This window comes from Myxine glutinosa, chromosome 10 (genome assembly GCF_964187855.1).
Source record: "Myxine glutinosa chromosome 10, kmMyxGlut1.1, whole genome shotgun sequence".
Classification (NCBI taxonomy): Eukaryota; Metazoa; Chordata; class Myxini; order Myxiniformes; family Myxinidae; genus Myxine; species Myxine glutinosa.
In genome coordinates this window covers 7,495,165-7,515,592 of record NC_136270.1, presented here as the reverse complement: position 1 = coordinate 7,515,592, position 20,428 = coordinate 7,495,165, and the positions used below count along the sequence as shown (strand labels likewise).

General features: G+C 44.3%; 1 protein-coding gene across 3 annotated transcripts in view; it reads right to left on the bottom strand.

The window, feature by feature from the left end:
• Nucleotides 1-605: 605 nt before the first annotated feature.
• NKD2 (NKD inhibitor of Wnt signaling pathway 2) overlaps nucleotides 606-20,428 on the bottom strand; it is a 90,290-nt gene continuing 70,467 nt past the window's right edge. Inside the window, exons 4-10 of one of the 3 annotated variants that reach the window (XM_068127086.2) lie at nucleotides 17,718-17,772; nucleotides 16,920-17,026; nucleotides 16,223-16,318; nucleotides 14,969-15,116; nucleotides 13,636-13,714; nucleotides 13,096-13,229; nucleotides 606-2,786 (exon numbers count right to left, since the gene is read on the bottom strand). In XM_068127086.2, the coding sequence (XP_067983187.2) occupies nucleotides 2,224-2,786; nucleotides 13,096-13,229; nucleotides 13,636-13,714; nucleotides 14,969-15,116; nucleotides 16,223-16,318; nucleotides 16,920-17,026; nucleotides 17,718-17,772 (1,182 nt within the window). In that variant the 3' untranslated portion in view covers nucleotides 606-2,223. Of the gene's footprint in view, nucleotides 2,787-5,860; nucleotides 6,056-13,095; nucleotides 13,230-13,635; nucleotides 13,715-14,968; nucleotides 15,117-16,222; nucleotides 16,319-16,919; nucleotides 17,027-17,717; nucleotides 17,773-20,428 lie in introns of those variants that run through there. The other 2 variants (XM_068127088.2, XM_068127087.2) reach the window with 2 other exon arrangements.

Here is a 20,428-nt window from a genome sequence, read left to right as displayed (position 1 = left end):
GCAACCTGTGAAAATTGTGGAGATTCCGATTCATAGTTACGTCCAAGGAAGGAACATTTAAGCATCTTCTGCATGCCGTCTGGAAATACCAGAATGGTGTTCTGACCATCTGACTATTCTTGTTCTGCAAAGTCTTCTTTAAGCATTACAAGCACCAAAGTATAACAGTGAAAATTTGAATCCGGATTTATGTGCAATGTTATTTGATGACGTCATGATGACGTCACAGCCTCCCATGCAAGAAATTATTTGGAGCTTGAGCATTTTTCCATCGTCATACCCATAGGAGGGTCTGGGCAAGAGTTTGTGCTTTTGTGCGATTTGTAACGATCCTGGCCATTTTCGGCGTTAAGACACCAGACTATCAGAGGTGAGTGTACATACCTCCAGGGACGAGAGGTAACCAGTGTCTGCTGCCGCATTGGACTAGCAGGATGTTCTGAACGCTGTCTCGGCCATCCTGTCAGTCCAAACACTGTGTGCAGGTGCTTCTGTTTCTATATCTTTTGAATTCCCCTTGCAAAATATATTGTCTGCACAAATATTTTTTAAAAACTGACAGAATAATTCATTTCATAATGAATATATTTATGCAAGGCATGAAATATATTTCAATGCACTTTATTCATAATGTCTAACCAAACAGGAAAATACACTTTATCAGACTCGACTATTACATGAATGAAAAAGATACATGCCATGAACCTTAAATCATTGTGCATATAATGTGGATGTTAAATAAATTAAATACAATAAAACACATACTACACTATGAATCAAGAAATGTAAAAAGAACTTCAAAAGAGCATTCATTTGTCCAAGTGATCTCGCACGGTGAGCAGCAATCATTGACAGTGATGGAGAAACCTCCTCGGTACTTTCAGGAATGTCTGCGTTACAGGTCGTGGCACGCACCGTGCAGCACTCTACCGAGTACATGGTACGTGGTGTTAGTTTATAGGACGAAAAGCCATAAACTGGCAATGTCGAAAGGCAAAACGTGTTCAAGTGATTAAAGAAGTGGCCCACACAATCCTGCCTTTATTCACAGAATTGTTAAAAAAAAAAAAACAATTATATATAGGCTGAATCGTTCACACTGATTGGTTTAGATTTTTCTTGCAATGCTTGTTTTGATTACTCGACTCGTATAATTCATTCGAAGTAAGTAATGATATTGCCCTTTTCCATGTGCTCCATGTGCTCCATGTTGGTTAAAAGCATAACACCTGTGTTGCAAAACTACACCGTTGCATGTATACAAATCTTACCCTGGAATAAAACCATTATTGACCATAAAATGTCAAAGCTGTTATATAATATACTGTCCATAAAGTGAACCAGATTAATGCTGTTATGTTTATTCTTTTTCAACTCAAACATTTCAATAATACAAAAATACAAAATATAATTAATTAAAAAAAATCTGGAAAAAGAAAAGCACCAAAAGTGAATATTCGGTGATTTTATAATACGTTAACATTTGTCAACAAAATAATATAAACGTGAACACTGCAAAAGACGACGGGGTACTGTTATACGACTCTTCCTAAAGTAAAATATATTTGTATACGTGCTGCTATGGTGAAATTTTCTTTGCAGATATAATGTAAATAATAGTTCACACAAATGATAAATATCATTATTAAATTGTAACGGTACGTTTTCACAATCCACCACGTCACTGAAACCGAGTGTTAAAAAATAGTTGTAAAATTAGGCCTCCCTTGGTTATGGTAATGCAAATTCTCAGCACAGGTGGCACAGCTTAACGTGGCTTCTTATACACCAATGAGGGCTTGCACGATGAGCTCGATATAGGATTTGAACCCAGTAGAAAAAGAAAACATTGAAAGTTTTTAAGCAATACTGCACCTCCAAAAAATTGTGACGTCAGTTTCATGATAATAAAGGTTTATGTTTGAAATGTTCGGTATGTCTGGAAGGTCAGGCAAAGACCAATAATACTATCATGTAACATTCCTTCAGTTTCGAAATAATTACTCTTAAAGGGGAACACAAAATAACGAGGAGAAAAACAAGAGATTATCTCAGAGCAGCAATGGCAAAAACATCAGTAAATTGTCCTCGGGAAATGTTCCCGTGATACATTGCATGATTATAAAATAAGCAGTGAAGAAAGTTTTCCTTTTTGACACTGAAGTAAGGGATAAAAGCTGGTAATTGTGCACGTTAAGGCTAGGGCTACATGGAAAAGAGACCTTAAGCTTCATAATAATGGTGGTAATGGTGGTGATGGTGGTGTTCATGAAAGTGATGATGATCATGACGTTGTACAGCAGGCACTGTCAGTGCCTCACCCGGCATGAGTACTGTCGCTGGACTCGATGCGATTGCCTCGGGTGACCAAATGGTCTCATGGGGTGGTGGGCCTGGTTGTGGACCAGAGACGTGGTACAGCTGGTGTTGCAATGGACGGGCAGTGGGCGAGAGATAGCTATCTCGAACACGTTGCCGATGCTTCTTGTGCGACGTCGGTGGCACGAACTGGGCCTGAGGTGTCACAAAAGCCCCGTAGGCACCTGCTGTGGCCCAAGGTCCTGGTTGTCGGTGCTTGCTTCCTCGAGGCATCATCACCGGACCTCCAGGATGGCTGGACAAGACATGTCGAGCTCTGGGCCCGCTGCCACATGGGTCCATGGCACCACGTGGAGGTCGACTTTGAGTGGTTGTTGGAGCAATATCAACACGGTGAGCAGCAGCTGTATCATGGGAACGTGATCGATGACCTTTGTGCTCTGTCCGACGCACTGGCTGTGGGGAACCTGTGGCAAAAGAGTAAAGCATGATGTTTGATGGAACACAATAACATTGACCGTCTGTATATAAAATTCACAGCAGTGATGGAGTTGAGTCAGTGTCTAAAATATTTAACCCTAAAGTAAGGTATCCGAAATATAATTTCAAGTTGAATGTTTTCAAATAATTGAAGAAATTTACATCCATCATTGAAGATGGACGGAGGTTATGCTTTATCCCCTGTCTGTTTGTCTGTGAGCACAATATCTCAAAAAGTTATGGATGGATTCAGACGACACTTGGTGAAGAAGTTGACTGTGTGACAAGGACAAATCGATTAGATTTTGGTGAAGATCCGAATCCAGAAGCAGATACAATATATTTTTTTAATTTTCAAGTGATTTTTCACCATTGAAAGATGGGGCCAAAAACCAAATGTGGCATGGTATTTCAAAAGTTGTGGACGAGTAATGAAAAACTATGTGGATGAGTTGGTTAGGTGACAAGAACAAACCGATTAGATTTTGGTTCAGGTTCGATCCAGATCTGGCCTGTCGGTGGGATGCAAAACGTAAACTGGTCAGCCTGGCGTAGGTATGCTCTCCACTGAGAGGCTTTCCAGTTGACACCTGTTTTGACTCTCTGGCCACTTTATTAATAATATCTGTCCAAGCTAATGGATTTTGCAACTCTGAAGCAGCAACAGTGTGGGTTTATTTTAAGAAGCCAGCACACTACAAAATGTGAAAATTACATCGATTATGTGATGTGGCATGTGATATTGGAGGTACTATCAATGTGGGAGAAATGTACTTTGTCTGGAGAGCACATTGGAGAGCACAACAGCAAACTACTTGCAAAAAATGGGGAGAAGTAAATATCCATGATCATTCAGCACAGCACATTATATCAGCACAGATCATTCATATCCTCTGGTCTGGTGCTCCTGCCTCACACCTAGCTCGTCTTCACGCTGTTGAAACCAAAGCGTTCAGAATCATTGGAATCTCCCGCGATGAAGCTAAATCCAAGGGCCTTTCACTCACTCACCGCAGGCAGGTTGGTGGTCTTTCCGTCTTCTACCGACTCCTCTCTGGCCTTGCCCCCCCCCCCCCCAAGCTCTCTCTGGGCTCTGTCCCCCAAATATTCCTACAGGTCACACAAAATCTGCCTGCAACTCTCTTATGGTTAAACTGCCAAAATCAAGACTTTCTGCTCACCTTCACTCCTTCATTCCTCTTTTCTCCCGCCTCTGGAACAAACTCCCTCACTCTCTTCAATCCCACTCCACCCTCCAGGTCTTTAAAACAGCTGTTCACCACCATCTCTTATCTTCCCCCATCCAAAACCTTGATCTTTTCTACCCCCACTAATTTCACCCAAAATCCTACACTTTTTTTTTTTTTGAAATACCCACTTCTGTCCTGGAAGTCTTTGGTCCCCTTGTGTTTTATACCTCTCCCCCCCCCCCCCCCTTCCCACGCCTCCTCCCCCCAAGCCCTCTCCCTCCCACACTTCTCCCTGCTCTCAAATGTTGTGTTTGTGTGCTTCCCCTTCTCTCCCCATCTTGTCTTCTGCTCCCTCTTTTTATATATTTTGTTTGTCTGGTTGATTTGTTTGTGAAATAAATGTTAGCTCTTTCACGAGCCTCGATTCAGTATACAAAAAAAAAAAAAAAAAAAAAGATGATACCGTCATGTGATTCCCTCCCAGTTAACACCAAGAGAGTCACGAATGGCCAATAGCGAGCTTTTAACTCCGAAGGCGATGATCAAATGCGGATTTCACTATATATGCATGGGAGGGAGAAAGAAGAAGAGGAAGCGGAGGCGCTTACCTGTGCGATTCCAGGGGGCAGTCCTCAACCTGCAGAAAATAAACTCATACAAAAACCGGGTTTGAAATGTACAGAAAATAACGAAAGGATTTATTAAGAGAAATGCCGATAACAAGAAAAACGCGACGGTAAAACAAAATTCTTATTGGCTCCTTCACACTAGACTTATAACATGGACAAATGGGGAATAAAAGAACAGGAAAATAATAACGTGTGGTTTATCGTGCACTTAGCTCTGATCAGCTCAGGGGGGGTCTCGCCAGGAATCGCCAAGGCCCCGGAGGTCCGGCCAACGTTGCATGCGAAGCGCACGCGTTGGCGGGAACTAGGCCTCGTTGCACCCGTTTGAGCTGCAGCGCTCGTACTAGGCCTCGTCACGCTGTAGCGGCAAGCCGCGCGTCATTTCCGCCTGAAAAACTCTGCAAGTCTGCCGGTGGCATCTCTGACCACAACTGGTCCAAGCACAAACGCGCGAGGGAGAAGGACAAGGGAACCAGAGGAGGGCAAGAACAGGGCAAGATCAAAGCATGAAGGGTGAAAGGCAAGAAAGGGCAAGAGCGGGGGGAGGGAAGGAAAAATTGTCGGTCCTCGACTTCTGTTAGCGTCGGGTCGTGGCAACATCAACACTTCTCCACCAATCAGTGCGCCGATTCTTGCTCGCCTCTGACGTCATCGATGGTCCTTGCCAATCGGTGCTCTGCTTCCTCCTCGGCCTTCCCTCTACCAATCAACGGGTAGCTTCTTGCGCCGCCCTGGCCAATCTCGAGTCCCTTCTTACCCCGGCCTTCCCGTTGCTCAACTCCCACCCAATAGCGAGATGCTTCTTGCTCCGCCCTGGCCAATCACGGCTCCTCGGGCGTGTCTTCGGCTTGCCTGTCTTTGGTGGCGATGTAGCTGGTGCGTCCAAATGGCGGTGCTCAGAACTGGCTTCCGGTTGGTTTTATGGTTTATTATTTAGTGCAATTAATGGCCATTTCCTCACTAGTGTCTATTGCAGTGCCATAAAGGACAAAGGACAAATCACATAGGGTAAGACTTACAAGGGATAATTTATCCTTATGCCCTAAGCTAGTTAACATGCCCCGCCCCCCTCGTGACGGGGACGAAGATACACCTTACTCTGACATTCGGCTAAACAGAACTTGATACATGGTGATGGTTCTTACCCGGCATCCAGAGCATGATACCTACACAAATCTACCTGACTCTACATATTATTACCCCACAAACATAACACAGCCCCACCCCCCTCCCCCCTGGAACCGTAGCCACGCAAGGTTCATTGCAGGTGCTACATCTCAGTCTTAGCACTTACCGACTCACACTTAATTAACCTATGAAATAAATGAGGAGGGCTGTGGGAAGTGAGCCGAAGCTACTTACCTATTCTCCTTACCGTTCTACCTCCTTAAGCAACCATGCAAATATGTACAATCGTGGAATCCTGGGCCCTAACTCCTGGGGCAGGAAGAAAAAACAACAACATGCAAACCTACCTTAACCACAAAACCTAACCATCAAAAATTCAACAATTCCAACAAACATTTATACAATCCCAATCTACAGACCGTGTCCCCCGGTGGATGCCACAAGACTCAACGTTAACTGCAGGGCCATCCCAATGCATCCCAAATTTCCACGGGCCCTATCCTGGTGTTACAGGTGAGTGACATGACTCAGTGGATTTCGCCCACATTCATTCAACACAAACCCATAACCACTCATACACATTCCCAAAACCATCACGACTCAAAACCATTACTAAGCACGTATTTCACCCCCCTGCAGGACCATGGCATCGATGTTATTACACATGTGTGTGCGTTTCTACTAGGCAGTGGGAGGTACCGTACAAGCAGGATGGTGGGGGCACTTCAGGCTGTGGTGCCTGCAGTCCCAAAAACAAGTCGCCCAACTTACGACTTCTTTGCCCCCCCCCCCCCTTTCCCTCTTGGCCCCGTGACAGCCAAACAGCTCCTTACGCTGTTGTCCCGCCGGGAGAGGGGGGGAGGGGGGAGGGGGGGGTCCACACACTCCAGAATCCGTCGCCTCAGGCTTCCATACAGCCTCACGGGTTGCCGGCAGTCTCCTACCCCAGGGCGCCCAAACAGACCCGCACCACCGACGGGCTCCCAATTTTCAGACACCACTGACTGCCAGGGGTAATTGCCGCAGAGGGGCCACAGTCACCGCTCCTCCAGAGCTTGATCCATACCTGCGGACACACACACCTTCCCTACCCACAAAAATATTTCCTCCCCCGCTGCCATTCAATTCTCAACCACATATTTACAGAGAAGATGTCACCAAAAAGATTTTGCCATGGTCTGCCATTATGTGAAATCCCCGTTCACATTTGAAAACCACTTTTCCAAACACATTAATCACCACTCATTCACAGTTCATTTCCATTCTCCACAACGACATAAAAACACAAAACCTCCACAAATAAACAAACGCCACCCACAAGACTCTTTGTGGCACACATTCCACCCCTCACCGACCATGCCATCATTCTCACCCGCCCCCCTATACCAAATTCTCATGTTCCAATTTCTCAAGCAAGTACTGAACCCTGGGACAGTACACATCAAGGCACTTACCTCAAGTGCAAGTAGTTGCAGGTTGATGAGGTCCAAGAGTAGCACCCACCCTCCTAAATCTCAAAATTTATCCCATGGGACCAATCCAATTCTTCCAAATTTCCTTTTATCCCACTGTATTGGCAAGTATGTGGATCCGCCTCCGATGGTGACCTTTACTAAACTTCTACATTTGGTGACGACAACTCCGCACCTCTACCATGCAAAGGCCATCGGGACAAGCCGAGCAGTCGAAATGCCAACATGGCCTATGAGTGTCCATTAGGGTGCAACCCACCATCCATCCTTTGGCCCCCCTGCTAGGAACACGGCTGCTATAGCCCCAGCTGGCCAATGTGGTGAGCACCTGCTGCCAATTCTACCATTCCCAAAATCTCGACCCTGGGGGGAACGGTCGCAGTGCGTGGCATCCACATCAGGTTCCCTGCACCGCCCACATCCCCCAGTCCACACAACTGCAGCCCCCAGTGCCCACCCGCACTTGACCATGCCAAGGTCCAGCAGACAGCCATGCTTCCCCAGGAGACTCCTCCAGAAGACATGGTCCACACACCTAGGACACCCACAGCACCACGTTGATCCCCAGACTACCCAACTCTATCTCCACAATCCCGTGTCCTAAATATCGGCGCAGTTGCCCCGCAGCCAGTTGAAGGCTGTCTCCTGCTAACCTATCAATTTTTATCCCAGCCTCCAACACTTTAGTCTAACACACCTGGATCAATAATGATGCCACTGTGCAGTGTCCACCATGGCATCACAAAATTCACCCTTAAATTTGCATCTAACCCTCAGATTACCCATGCCAATTATTTCACAACTCACTAATCTCACCAAAGAAGGGTGCTTTTCCATACACATGCCAGCCGAGCATGACCCATATGCTCGGCTCGTTACAAATTCCCATTCAACAATGCCATGGCTCTCTTCCCAAGCCGAGAGTCCACAAATCACAACAGGACATCTGTGGAAAATCACTCTCACACCATCATGTTCCACAGATGCCCCAATGGTTGTCCGGTAGGCTATAACCATCCCTGTCCATGCGGTTCGACCCACGTCCATAGACCAGCACAGCATGGCAGGTCACCACATGCTGGCTGTCCCAGAGTCTCAGGGAGAGGCTGTCAGGCCGCATGCCCAGGCGGTCACAACATCAGGTCCATGTTGGCCGTCCGTGATGCTGCCACCAAAGCACGACCTCCAACACTTCCCCCTAGTGGTCCTCATTATGCACCATCCTAGGTACCTGCGAGAAACCACCCCCCCTCGCCTCCCCGCGGTGGTCTTAACCCCCACCAGGCCCCCGGTGGTCGGCCCCAGACACTCGCTTGGGCTGCGCCCCGATGGACAAGGGACGCCACACTCCACCAGACCCCCCCATGGGGCCCAGGTCGTACCATTACACCCATGGTCGGACCCCATGTCCAAATCTTGCCAGCACAGCCCCCCAGCTGGCTGGCATGATCTTGAAAGGGGCACCTTTTCCCCGAGGCCGACCCCAATGACCCCTCCTGGACCATATTCCACAGCCTGGGGACCAACTCCCTCCAAGGCTGCTCCAAATCAAATTCCCATTTAAATCTCAATTTCCTTTTTAAAATTTTGATCTCCCGTGCCAAACTGCAGCTGCAGGTAACAACCCCTTCCTCTTGTTCTTCTGCCCCTCCCTGCAGCTGTTCCAAATTAATTATGGGGACCAGTTCTTCCGAGGCTCTATTTCCCGACTTTTCTACGTCCGAATCCAGCTCAGGCCAAAACACCCCCCCTGCTGGGTATACAGTTTCGGAGCCTCCTGTACCCAATCGTGGTTCGTGGTGAGGATCCCCTCAGTCACTTCAATCTCATCAACCAACTGACTCACCTTATCCCACAGACCCTGTTGGACCTGAGCAACCGCATCCTCGATGGGACCGTCACAGGTGTCCAGCCGCTGTGTCCAATCATTTTGTCCATTATCCCCAATCACTTCTGGCCCCAACAGGCCTTCATCAATAAATACCCGGCCCTCAATAAATATCAATAAAGGATTTATTAAAATAAATGCCGATAAGAAAATCGCTACGGTAAAACTAAATTCCTATGGGATCCCTCACACCAGACTTATAACACGGACAAATGGGGAATAAAAGAACTGGAAAATAATAACGTGTGGTTTATCGTGCACTTAGCTCTGATCAGCTCAGGGGAGGGGGGGGGGGGTGGGGGTCTCGCCAGGAATCGCCAAGGCCCCGGAGGTCCGGCCAGCGTTGCGCACGAAGCGCACGCGTTGGCGGGAACTAGGCCTCGTTGCAGCCGTTTGCGCTGCAGCGCTCGTACTAGGCCTCGTCACGCTGTAGCGGCAAGCCGCGTGTCATTTCCACCTGCAAAACTCTGCACGCCTCTCGGTGGCGTCTCTGACCATGGCCGGTCCAAGCACAAACGCGTAAGGGAGAAGAACAAGGGAACCAGAGGAGGGCAAGAGCAGGGCAAGATCAAAGTGTGAAGGGCAAAAGGCAAGCGAGGGCAAGAGTGGAGGGTAAGAGGAAAAATGTCGGTCCACAAGTTCTTTTAACGTCTGGTCGTGACGTCATCAGCACTTCTCCACCAATCAGCATGCCGCTTCTTGCTCGCCTCTGATGTTATCGGTGGTCCTTGCCAATCGGCGCTCTGCTTCCTCCTCGGCCTTCCCTCTACCAATCAGCCGGTAGCCTCTTGCTCTGCCATGGCCAATCACGGCTCCTCGGGGCGTGTCTTCTGCCTGCCTGTCTTCCGTGGCGATGTAGCTGGTGCGTCCAAATGGCCGTGCTCATAACTAGCTTCCGGTTTGTTTTATGGTTTATTATTCAGTGCAATTAATGGCCATTTCCTCACTAGTGTCGATTGCGGTGCCATAAAGGACAAATGATAAATCACATAGGGTAAGACTTACAAGGGATAATTTATCCTTGTGCCCCAAGGTAGTTAACGTGCCCTGCCCCCTCATGATGGGGATGAAGATACACCTTACTCCGACATTCGGCTATTATATACAGAAATTACATGGTGATGGTTCTTACCCAGCATCCGTAGCAAGATGCCTACACAAATCTAACTGACTCTACATATCACTACCCCCACAAACATAACAATAATGTATGTAATGATGGCAAAACGTAAACATTAATCTATAATAATAAAAGACAATGTATGTCAGTCAGTCTATTAGTCAGTCAGTTAGTGTGTGTGTGTGTGTGTGTGTGTGTGTGTGTGTGTGTGTGTGTGTGTGTGTGTGTGAATGTGTGTGTGAATGTGTGTGTGTGTGTGTGTGTGTGTGTGTGTGTGTGTGTGTGTGTGTGTGTGTGTGTGTGTGTGTGTGTGTGTGTGTGTGTGTGTGTGTGTGTGTGCGTACATCAGTTATGCAGGCCTCTCCTGCATAACTCCAACACCATGAAACCAATTGGCCCTACACTTTGCATGCATACTAAGCAAACTCCAAGGGAGTGCATGAATAAAAACTGGGTGATTGGCTGTTTTTAAATCCCCTTTTTTGAAGATAATGTAGGGGATGTTCATCACAAAAAATAAAAAACAAAATAAGCCTTACCAAAATGGCGGTGCACTCTCTTGGTCAGCCCCTTTGTCACTTTGCTGGGTTCTTAAGCCACCATTTTGGTCATTATTTCATTATTGTGATAGTAAACAAACAGGATACAGAGAAACAGCGTGAACGTGAACAGAAGCATTAGTGCTTCTTCTTCTTCTTCTAAAAGCATGGCAGAGAAACTCAGCTACTCACGACATAAACGATCATTTTATTATTCCCTGCATTGTTTGGCAAAATACACCGCCCAGATCTTCTAAAAACTCAGCGAGAAAATGACTTTCAAACTTGGAAAACATTACGGAGAAACTCAGCTTCTAATTCCTCTTGTTCTTCTTCAAACTAGGAAAGCATTATGGCAAAACTCAGCGGTAGATTACCAAAGGGCTTCTTCCTTCACTGCTGTTTTTTTTAATTTTATGTTGATGGCTCCAGGCATGGACTATATAATCCCCATCGAGGCCAGGCCTTAAATAAAAGTGAAGAAAAGTGTACGATGAAAAGTGCATGGTGTTTGTTTGCAAAAAGAGATTGAAGCGAGCCAGGCAGCTGTAGTTTGAGTGAGACAGAAAGTAAGACCAGCAATTCTGACACGGAGAGGGTAAGATGGTTCCGGGCATCACTTTAACGCTCCTAAGTCAGGATGGTGGTACTACCCTGAGCGGTTGCTGTCTATAACCTACTACCTATATCTGGGCTCTTCAAGCTTATTGATAAATGGATCACACCTGATCCCTCCTCTTGCTCTGCCTCCTAATCCTGCTAGCCTCTCCCCATCCCCCTGCACCCAGCTCACCCCTCCTTGTGCCCCCCTCTCACTCTCCTCCTGATTCCTCAGCCCTTCGCCAGTCAAGCAAAAAATGTGGGTGGGGTCTGGCAGCTATCCAACCAATGGGTACGCATTTCAAAAATCGACCCCCAACAAGAACCACAACAACAGCAACAACAACCATGCGCAGCTCTTGTAGACTTGCAACATGTCGCACGTAAAACCTGGAAATTTGGAAAGAGTTGGGCTTGCGGAGGGTTAATGGGGGTCGAAAATATCAAGGTTTCCCATTTCCCACTGTTTGTTAATACTCTCTATTCCTCGCTTCTCTTTTTCTCCCACTCTCCTGATTCCTGTACTTTTTAAATACAATACACTGTTTTGCTACAATTTGAGGCTGAAGACAAATGGATCCTGAATTATTTTAGAATTAACCATGTCATGGACCAATGCATGTCATGGCTTCTGTCTCCATGCCGACATCCTACTACCCTGTTGTCATTCACTTTTGAAGTCCTATTTATTTTGTGCGCCAACATGGCAGAATATTTCCTTACCCTATCTCCTTTTTCTGCTCCTTCCATTATATTCTATCTCCATACTCCCATATACTTCCAATCTTCCTTCCCTTTTATCCCAAACTATGCTCACCTCCTTTTTTTCTCCTACCATCATACATTCTCTTTTCCTCAATTTTAATTTCCTCAATTTACTCCATACCTATATGTACACAATAAAGAGATACCTCCTTTCATAGCCTTTTCCCTCCTGTTCCTTCAGTCAATGTTGGCATTTCCTATTTCCTCCCTCCTCACCCAGTGGACGTGTAATAAATGAACATCTATTTACATGAGGAGGTACTGCACAATTTGCTTGAACAATCGTACACATGTATATGGAAAATATGGAAAGGTAAATTTAGAATTCTCTTTTCAACCACTGGTACAACCCTATGAACCTCAATAAAACCATCAGCAGACAGTTTTGCACCTTCTTCCTTCGTAGATTACACATTTTGTCATACCTTACAATCTTCACTCTGCGCATCCGTAAATGGCGCTCAACAGGTTGTAGTGTATTGTGGTTGTGTTATTATTATTTTTTCATCTGATTTTTAAAAAAGTTTGGTATGGTACTGGTACAATACCCAAGAGACGATGCCGCCTCCTTCTGTTGGAATCATTGTAATTGCTTCAGCCACTATTGTGCTAAGCTGGATGACATTTATCAACAATCCGGTGGATGAACAATTCAGTGATTTTGCGATCTCTCAATTTAGTACTTTTGCGATGTATTCTGGCATCTTTTTTTAATTCTTGTTAGTTATAAAAACGTTTCTAGAATAAAATGTTTGACTTTTAAAAGCTTGTGACGTCACGTATCATTTTGCGTATCATTTTGTACATATTTGATGGGACGGCCATTTTCCTGTACCATCCCTACATATGGAGTACTGCAATACTCCATGATAACCGACAAAAATATAAATATAAATCTGATATAATATAAGCATACAAATGTTGTTGGTGATAATTTAGAGATGATCGAGGGATGTGGAACATACTTGGCTCAAAACGAGATGTATAGTTTTCCATGCCAGCCAGGTCTAGGTAGTGGTTCCTCCGCTCTACATTTTCATCCAGGCAGTAGCACTGACGCCCAACATTCTGGCCCAGAGGCTGCTCACCACTTTGCCTCCTGCATCCAAATCAAACATGTGCAACACAGGAATGGGGTCATTTGTACAAATAACTACACAGGTCTGCACCATCAACATCTTTTTCCATTTTCGTCACTGGCTAATCTGACCTGAATCCATCTTCTAATCTCCATCATACTTGCCTAAAGCTCCGAAGTGTTCCAGTGTGGTACTACCCAGGGTCTGTCTGTGTTAGTGCACCACTGTGCATTTTGTATTGTAAACAAAGGCAACACCACATCTTACCTGGTTTTTCTTCACAACAAAGCAGCATGTGAAAGTGAGGGCAATTAAAACCACTTCTCACAAAACTAACAATTTGCCTTGACCTCGTTTAAGCAGCAAGAGAAAATCTATTTATAAAGTCCCCGTTTGTCGTTTGTTCATCGTAGTTGCATGCCTTACCGAATCTGAGACTGCTGTTTCCTCTCAGCAACCCTGACTTCATCACCGGCCTCCAAACGGTCCTTAGCACGACCTTGGTCTGAGACAACAAAAAACAAAGGCTTTGCACAACTTCCTGCCAAACATTTCCCAAACCTGTGAAGCAAATAAATAAGCATTTATATTTGTTATGCACAATTTATATACTCTTAATACAAAGTGTCCTGAAAATTATCTGTAACGGGTCTTGTTAATTGGTCATTGAGAGTTATTCATTTGGTTGAGCTGGCAGGATGGCCCTAGAGGTACACACGCTCGTCTCTAAGCAGTCTAGTTTGGGTTTGAATCCCGACCTAGCTATAAACTGTCATCTTGGTGTTTCACAGGTGAGGTGATTTATCAACGTGTGTGCCATCCCTCAGATGGACGTTAAACGTGCCGGCATTAGTTGGTGGACATTAAAGATCCCACGGTATCCTTCACGAAGAGTAGGCGAGCTATCGCCGTCACAATAAACAAATTACAAATTGCTATCCTAACCTACATAGGGCATTGCTTCAGAGGAACAGTCATGCCCTCAGCCAATGATGCTACCCCGCAGCCTAGTACTGCATACGAAAGAAGAAGAATATAAATTTGGTTGATGCATTGCTTAGAACCAGTTACACAACAAATTGACCACTTTAAAAGTTGTATTAAGACTAACAAAGAAGGCCCACTTCATGAAAAATCTTCTTTCTTTTTTTTGCATACCTGATTGTAGCAATTAAAACAAACAAACTTTTGTTCTACATTTTTCGGCAATTATCCAAAGTAATTATACGTACTCTATATCTCCTGGAGCATTAAAAAAAATTTTTTTTTTGAATTTTTGATGGATTAAATAAATGAGAAAAAGCAGCGGTTTGAATCTATTGTTTGTGAGCATGGTATCTCAAAAAGTTATTGACAGATTCGGATGTAACTTGCTAGACATGTTGGGTGTGTATCAAGGACGAATTGGTTCGATTTTGGTGAAGATCCAGATCCTGCCTATCAGATCCGGCCTGGCGGAGGCATGCGCTCTACCATGTGCCGTTCTAGTTTTGCATGTTATACCCTATAGCAAACCCTGATGCTGTTATTGTACTTTGCTATCTAGGTGATCCCTTTTGTGCATGGCTAACAAAGTGTAATTTGGACCGAATTGTTTTATTAATCCTCACATCTCTTGAAGAACCTTCATCATCGCAGAATCAAGCAGAGAAGGACAATTTTGCTTTTGAGAACACAGTTTGCTGACAGCACACGTTGTACTACTTTTGCCTCTATGTTCCTAATGGCTAATGATCACGGCGCAATGCACAAAGCTTACCCACAGTGCATTGCTGCACTTCACTGGTATGGAGTTTGGAGTCAGGGGTCACCGTGAGCTTCACCTTCAGCGTTTTGCTGTTATTGGTGTTGTGGTTCACAGACGTGTCCACCACCTCATAAATAGTGCTCATGAGACTCCCAATATCCTGCAGGAAAATCAAGCATCAGCAAGTAATTATGAGCAATACTATTAGAGCAAAAGAACATCTTGTGATCAGTGCATTAACATTTGAAAATCCATCATCATCATCATGTACCACGTCCTATGCAGAGCGCTGCCGAGGCGGTTACTAAGCTACAATCCTGGATGGGTTGTCACGTCGACTCAGGAAATCAGGGCAGGAATTTGTAATTTATGTGGGGTAGCTCGCCTACTCTTCACGGAGGACAACGCGGGATCCTTAAACTAAGATGGGACACCCAGTTTAACATCCATCCGAGGGACGGAACACACACATTGATGAATCACCTTGCCTGTGAAACACCAGGATGGCGGTTTATAGCTGGGTCATGATTTAAACCCAGTCTAGACAGCTTAGAGACGACTGTGTGTACCTTTAGTCCATCCCACCATCCCTTACAATCCATGCAGGTATCAAATTTGAATTTCACATTTGCTTAAAGAAAGTAACTATGGAATCACTGTATCATGATCAAGTCATTATACCAGCTATCCAGTGCTCTTTCAGATGTACTCCCATTATTATCTCAAAGACCTCAATGTGTAATTTAGATTCAAATGAAAATAGACACTGTATCACTGTCATTTATTTATAATTATCACAAATTTGTGTCGGTTAAAGTGGGAATAGCAGTATTTGCAACAATGATGATGAAATAGGTTTTGCCAATGGCATGACATCACCAAAGTGGCGGTTTGAGAAAGTGAGTGTAGCATATGTAAGGGGAGAGGCAAGACCTCATGCTTTGGCTTGTGGATGAGTTTAAACAGACCACCATACATTACTCCTGTTCAGTTTGAGAATTGTCTCATTAATTGTAGAATTTTTTTTAATCCCAAATTGATATGCAAACGATATAATGGATGATATTTTGTATAATCGGGTTTTGTCTACGAATAAAGTTCTGGACAATTTAACGTCTCCTCCATTCTCGCTGACATTCTCATATTGTCAACGATAAAGTTTCATGCATTGCCTTTCGAAGTACGAGCAAAATGATCCTCCCCCAAAATCTGAACAGTTTATTCTCAAGAAGTTTGCCCTCAACTCGACTCCCTACAAAATCTCACCTCTCGAGTGATCTTCCCACTGTTATCAAAGTCATACAGAGTGAATGTCCATTCCTGTCTGTTGTCATCGCGCATAGAGATATCGCATTCCACCTCCTGGCAGGACAACAGGCAACGGTAGCAGTTCGGACAGAGCGAAAAGTGCATTTTTAAACGAGGCAAATCCATTGCTAATGGCAAGAGCAAGCAAGCCACCAACAAAGTAAACCTTTGCAGTTGTTTAGGAGTGCGGGCACACAACTCTGAAGACCACAGCATAGTTGTTTCTCATTACTCTGAGCAGAGCTGAAGCAATTGAATGGATCCAAGGATCGAGTCCCTGACTGGTTTCCATATCACAGAACATTTATGCTTTCCTCTCCGTGACAACGGCTCCCACTGAACTGACGTTTTGATGATGCAATTTATTTTAAAATTATTTTCTTCTATAACAATAATATTTTCCTTCCTTCTTCAATTTATAATTATTTTTCCAAAGGCTCTGGGTCATGCTTTAAGACACTGCACTTTCAGACAAGTTGTATCTATTTATTTATTTTTGCACATCAGCATGCGTTTGCTTCGACAGTGCTTTCGGTGCAACAACATTGCCTCACTGTGACTCTAGCTGGGTCTTCATCACGGTGAAAATGTTGACGATTTGTGTTAAAATGTGGGGCTTTGGGAAGTTTTGTTAAGCCAATCGAATCAAACTCACGTGAAATGCCACTCGAGCAGAAGAGCCGTGTTTAACTTCCTTTCTGCCGCCGGCCCCGTCTTTCCCCCTCCCGTAATCCAGCGGCACTTTTTCAGGGGAAATTGGAGCTGCAGACCCATCATGCAGAAGTACAGCAAATTAAGCATCGCGAGCTTGTTTTTAAGGTTATTCCACAACAGTTTTAGTTGGGAAAGTCCATCAGAATTTCCTTCTCAATCATACATCATCAACACTCTGGAATAACACGTTTACTTCCTTCTGTGACAAAATTAAACAACGTCGGTGTATTTATTACAGTTCTGTCTACTCGAGGAAAGGCTTAAAGCAAGATGAACACACAAAAGTAAAGAAACCTTTTCCAGCAAAAAAACAAAATCACCATCTTTCCGGAAATTGTCTTTTATCAGGGAATGGGTAATTTCCTTTGTGTTTGTATCATGAATCCCACACTTGCGCTCACAGTTGAGGAAAAAACAAACCCTGAAGTTAAACTACAATTTCGATGGGACCGACACCGTTTGTGCCAGTTGGCTGCTCAATTTAGAACGACCTTCTTCAGACGCCGATCAGTCAACAATGGCTCGTGTTCCACACCATTGTGCTTATTTTGGAAAGGGCAGTGCCAGAAGTCATAAAAAAAAACAGCACAAAAATACAATCACATCAAAGCTGTGATCTTGGCTTTCACGGCCTGTGTGAAAGAGCCAAGTGGCACAGCATGCAGTAAAACTGTTTTGTGAATTTTCTGTGTTTGGGCATCAATGCCAGCAGTTTGGTCAAATTCACTTAAGCTCTCACCTTCTAAGGCATACTCGGAGAAGCCCTCTTTCTTTGCCTCGTAGTATGGAAAGTCCTGGCAAGGAAAAAGAGAGAAAGTCATGATTTACAGAGTAAATGGTCCAGCTCTCAATTTGTACCCAAAGCGATAATCTCTCACTTCGGTACCTTTGATGGTCTGCATACAACTTGGCAATAGTGGTGAAATAAGTGTTTGACGTCATTTGTTTTCCTTATTGTTCTATGCTCGGTCTTTTAACAAGAAATGTGATGATAAAAGTTTTTATGTTTTCTTTTTTGACATTTATGGGAAAGCTAAAACTGCTTTTCATTTTCCTGGTGTTGGCTTAGCGGTTAGGGTGCTGGCGTGGGATCCTAGGATCCTGGGTTCGAATCCCGGTCGATCGCTAAATTAACACCAGGGGGGTTGACTCAGCCTGTCATCCTTCCGAGGTCGGCAAATTGAGTACCAGCTTGCTGGGATGAATGATCCCGGTGTGTACCCCGGTTTAGAATAGGTACACCGTATCCCTGCGCATCGTAAGAGGCGACTAAGGGTTGGTGCCAGGAAGGGCATCCGGCCATAAAAACATTGCCTCAAACAGGGAACCATCATTGTCATGGGGCCCGCAAGGCTAATCCCTGCTCTAGCAGGGAAAATGGCCTTTAAAATGATCATTCATTCATTCATTCATTCATTTACAATCTTTTTCCATAAACACTTAATTTACAATGTGGATGACACAAGCTTGAAGGCCATATTTTGTGCATTATTATTTCCCCTTCCTGTTCATGTAATCTATGTCTGACGTATAAATGAGCCTTAACCTGTAAAATAAAATGCGGTCAACTTTAGTGTCTGTTTCTCTGTCCCACCCGAACTTCAAAGTACAAACAAACAATAGCCCATGTGATTCAATTATCCATCACAAAACTTTTTTTTTCCTTCTCATTCTCACTCCCCTCCTTTACATCGAACATCTAACCCATTCCTTGTGCCCTCACCACGCCCTTACCCACAACGGAAACACTCCGGGGGCTTGAAATGTACAGCTGTTCACAAGGTTACGACCCATGACTCCCTCGCTCACAATAACAAAACCTTCCTTTGATCTCCAAATGCCATTTGGGAGAGTGTGGAGCAGAGGGCTGTGACGAAGCCCCCACGTGTTTTATCACAAAAGACAGAGGCGGCATATAAGGTACTAAGCTTTCATTCAAATTGCCATGGCGACAAGTCCTGGTTATTAAGAAATGCAACTGCAGGCTTTACTAAAAAGCCAAACTTTTATTGCCATCCAGAACCAAACGTTTTGCAAATGGCATCTCGGTATAAAAGATGCTTCTATCCCCATTCATCATATAACCACAAGGAAAGAACAAATAGAAGAGGGCCCAACAAATTTAATGAAAGGTTCGAAACACTGCACTGTAATATAATAGCAGAGGCAACAACAAAGTGGAAGAAATAATAGCAAAGACATTGAAGAATGCCAATGAGGTTCCTGCTTCCTGGAGTTCATTCAGTCCTAAAGTTTTGTGGGATTACACCTTTTGTGGAATTATAACCATTCACAGAGGCAGGGGTGGTCTTAGTGATTCTGGGGCCCTGGGCAAAAGTCTGAGATGCCCCCTCCCCCCACACACCCCTTATTCAGACCCAATCCACTTTAAACAAGAATAAAACGCATTTTCACAAATAGTGGACCAGTCTATCCATTGGACAAAATTTTCATTGGTCTTCACAGCCTTGTAGCGTACCTGCCTGCTGTACTGCTTGAGCATTAGCTTGCCTTTCACCAAGCCCAGATATGTTTGGATGTGGGGGTATTATATATGTGAAGTGACATGACTATTATTGTTGTTAATTTTAATAAAAAAATTCATATATGCTTTGTTAAATGTTATCATTGTTTTTGTTATTTATTTTGTAATTGGAATGCCATGCCATGGAAGGACGGATATATTAAGCTGTTATATACACTTTAACATGTCGTGCGTTTAACTCATGGGAATTCTTCCCGATTATTTGTCGTTAATGAGCCTAATCAACTCAGGAGATCATAACGATTATTTCGGTGTATCACACTCCACATCAGAAAGCTCCAGTATAACTCCACAAAAACATGCCTCACACACTGAACTTCACAGGCACACCACACACACAAATACACAGACACACACACACAAACACACCCACACACACACACACAAACATCCACACCCCCACACACACACACACACACACACACACACTATTTATAGTAGATGCATGCAACTTCAATAACCTACAGCAGTTTGTTGTTTGACTTCACTATTCTCCAATATTCACCAAAACAATGCAAACGAGAACGCCACTCAGTAGAGCACATATTCCCGCCATGGGTCAAGTTGGAATAATACGTTTTGTTTAACATCCCCTCTCCCCAAAACAATAAATGAAAAAGAAAGTAAGCCCTAACTGTCAGAGAATTAATTTTGATATATCTCGGAATTAGAGGAGAGATTAATTGCATAATTAAAATCCATAAATAATAATCATAAAATAATTTTGTAATCAATTGGATAATAGTGTTTCACTATTAACCACCAGCGTTTCATCGGAAGCTGTAACTTTTTGAAAATTAATTTAAGTTGTGCTGTCTTTCCCTCGTGGTCCCCCTGTGCTGTCTTTCCCTCGTGGTCCCCCTGTGCTGTCTTTCCCTCGTGGTCCCCCTGTGCTCTTTCCCTCA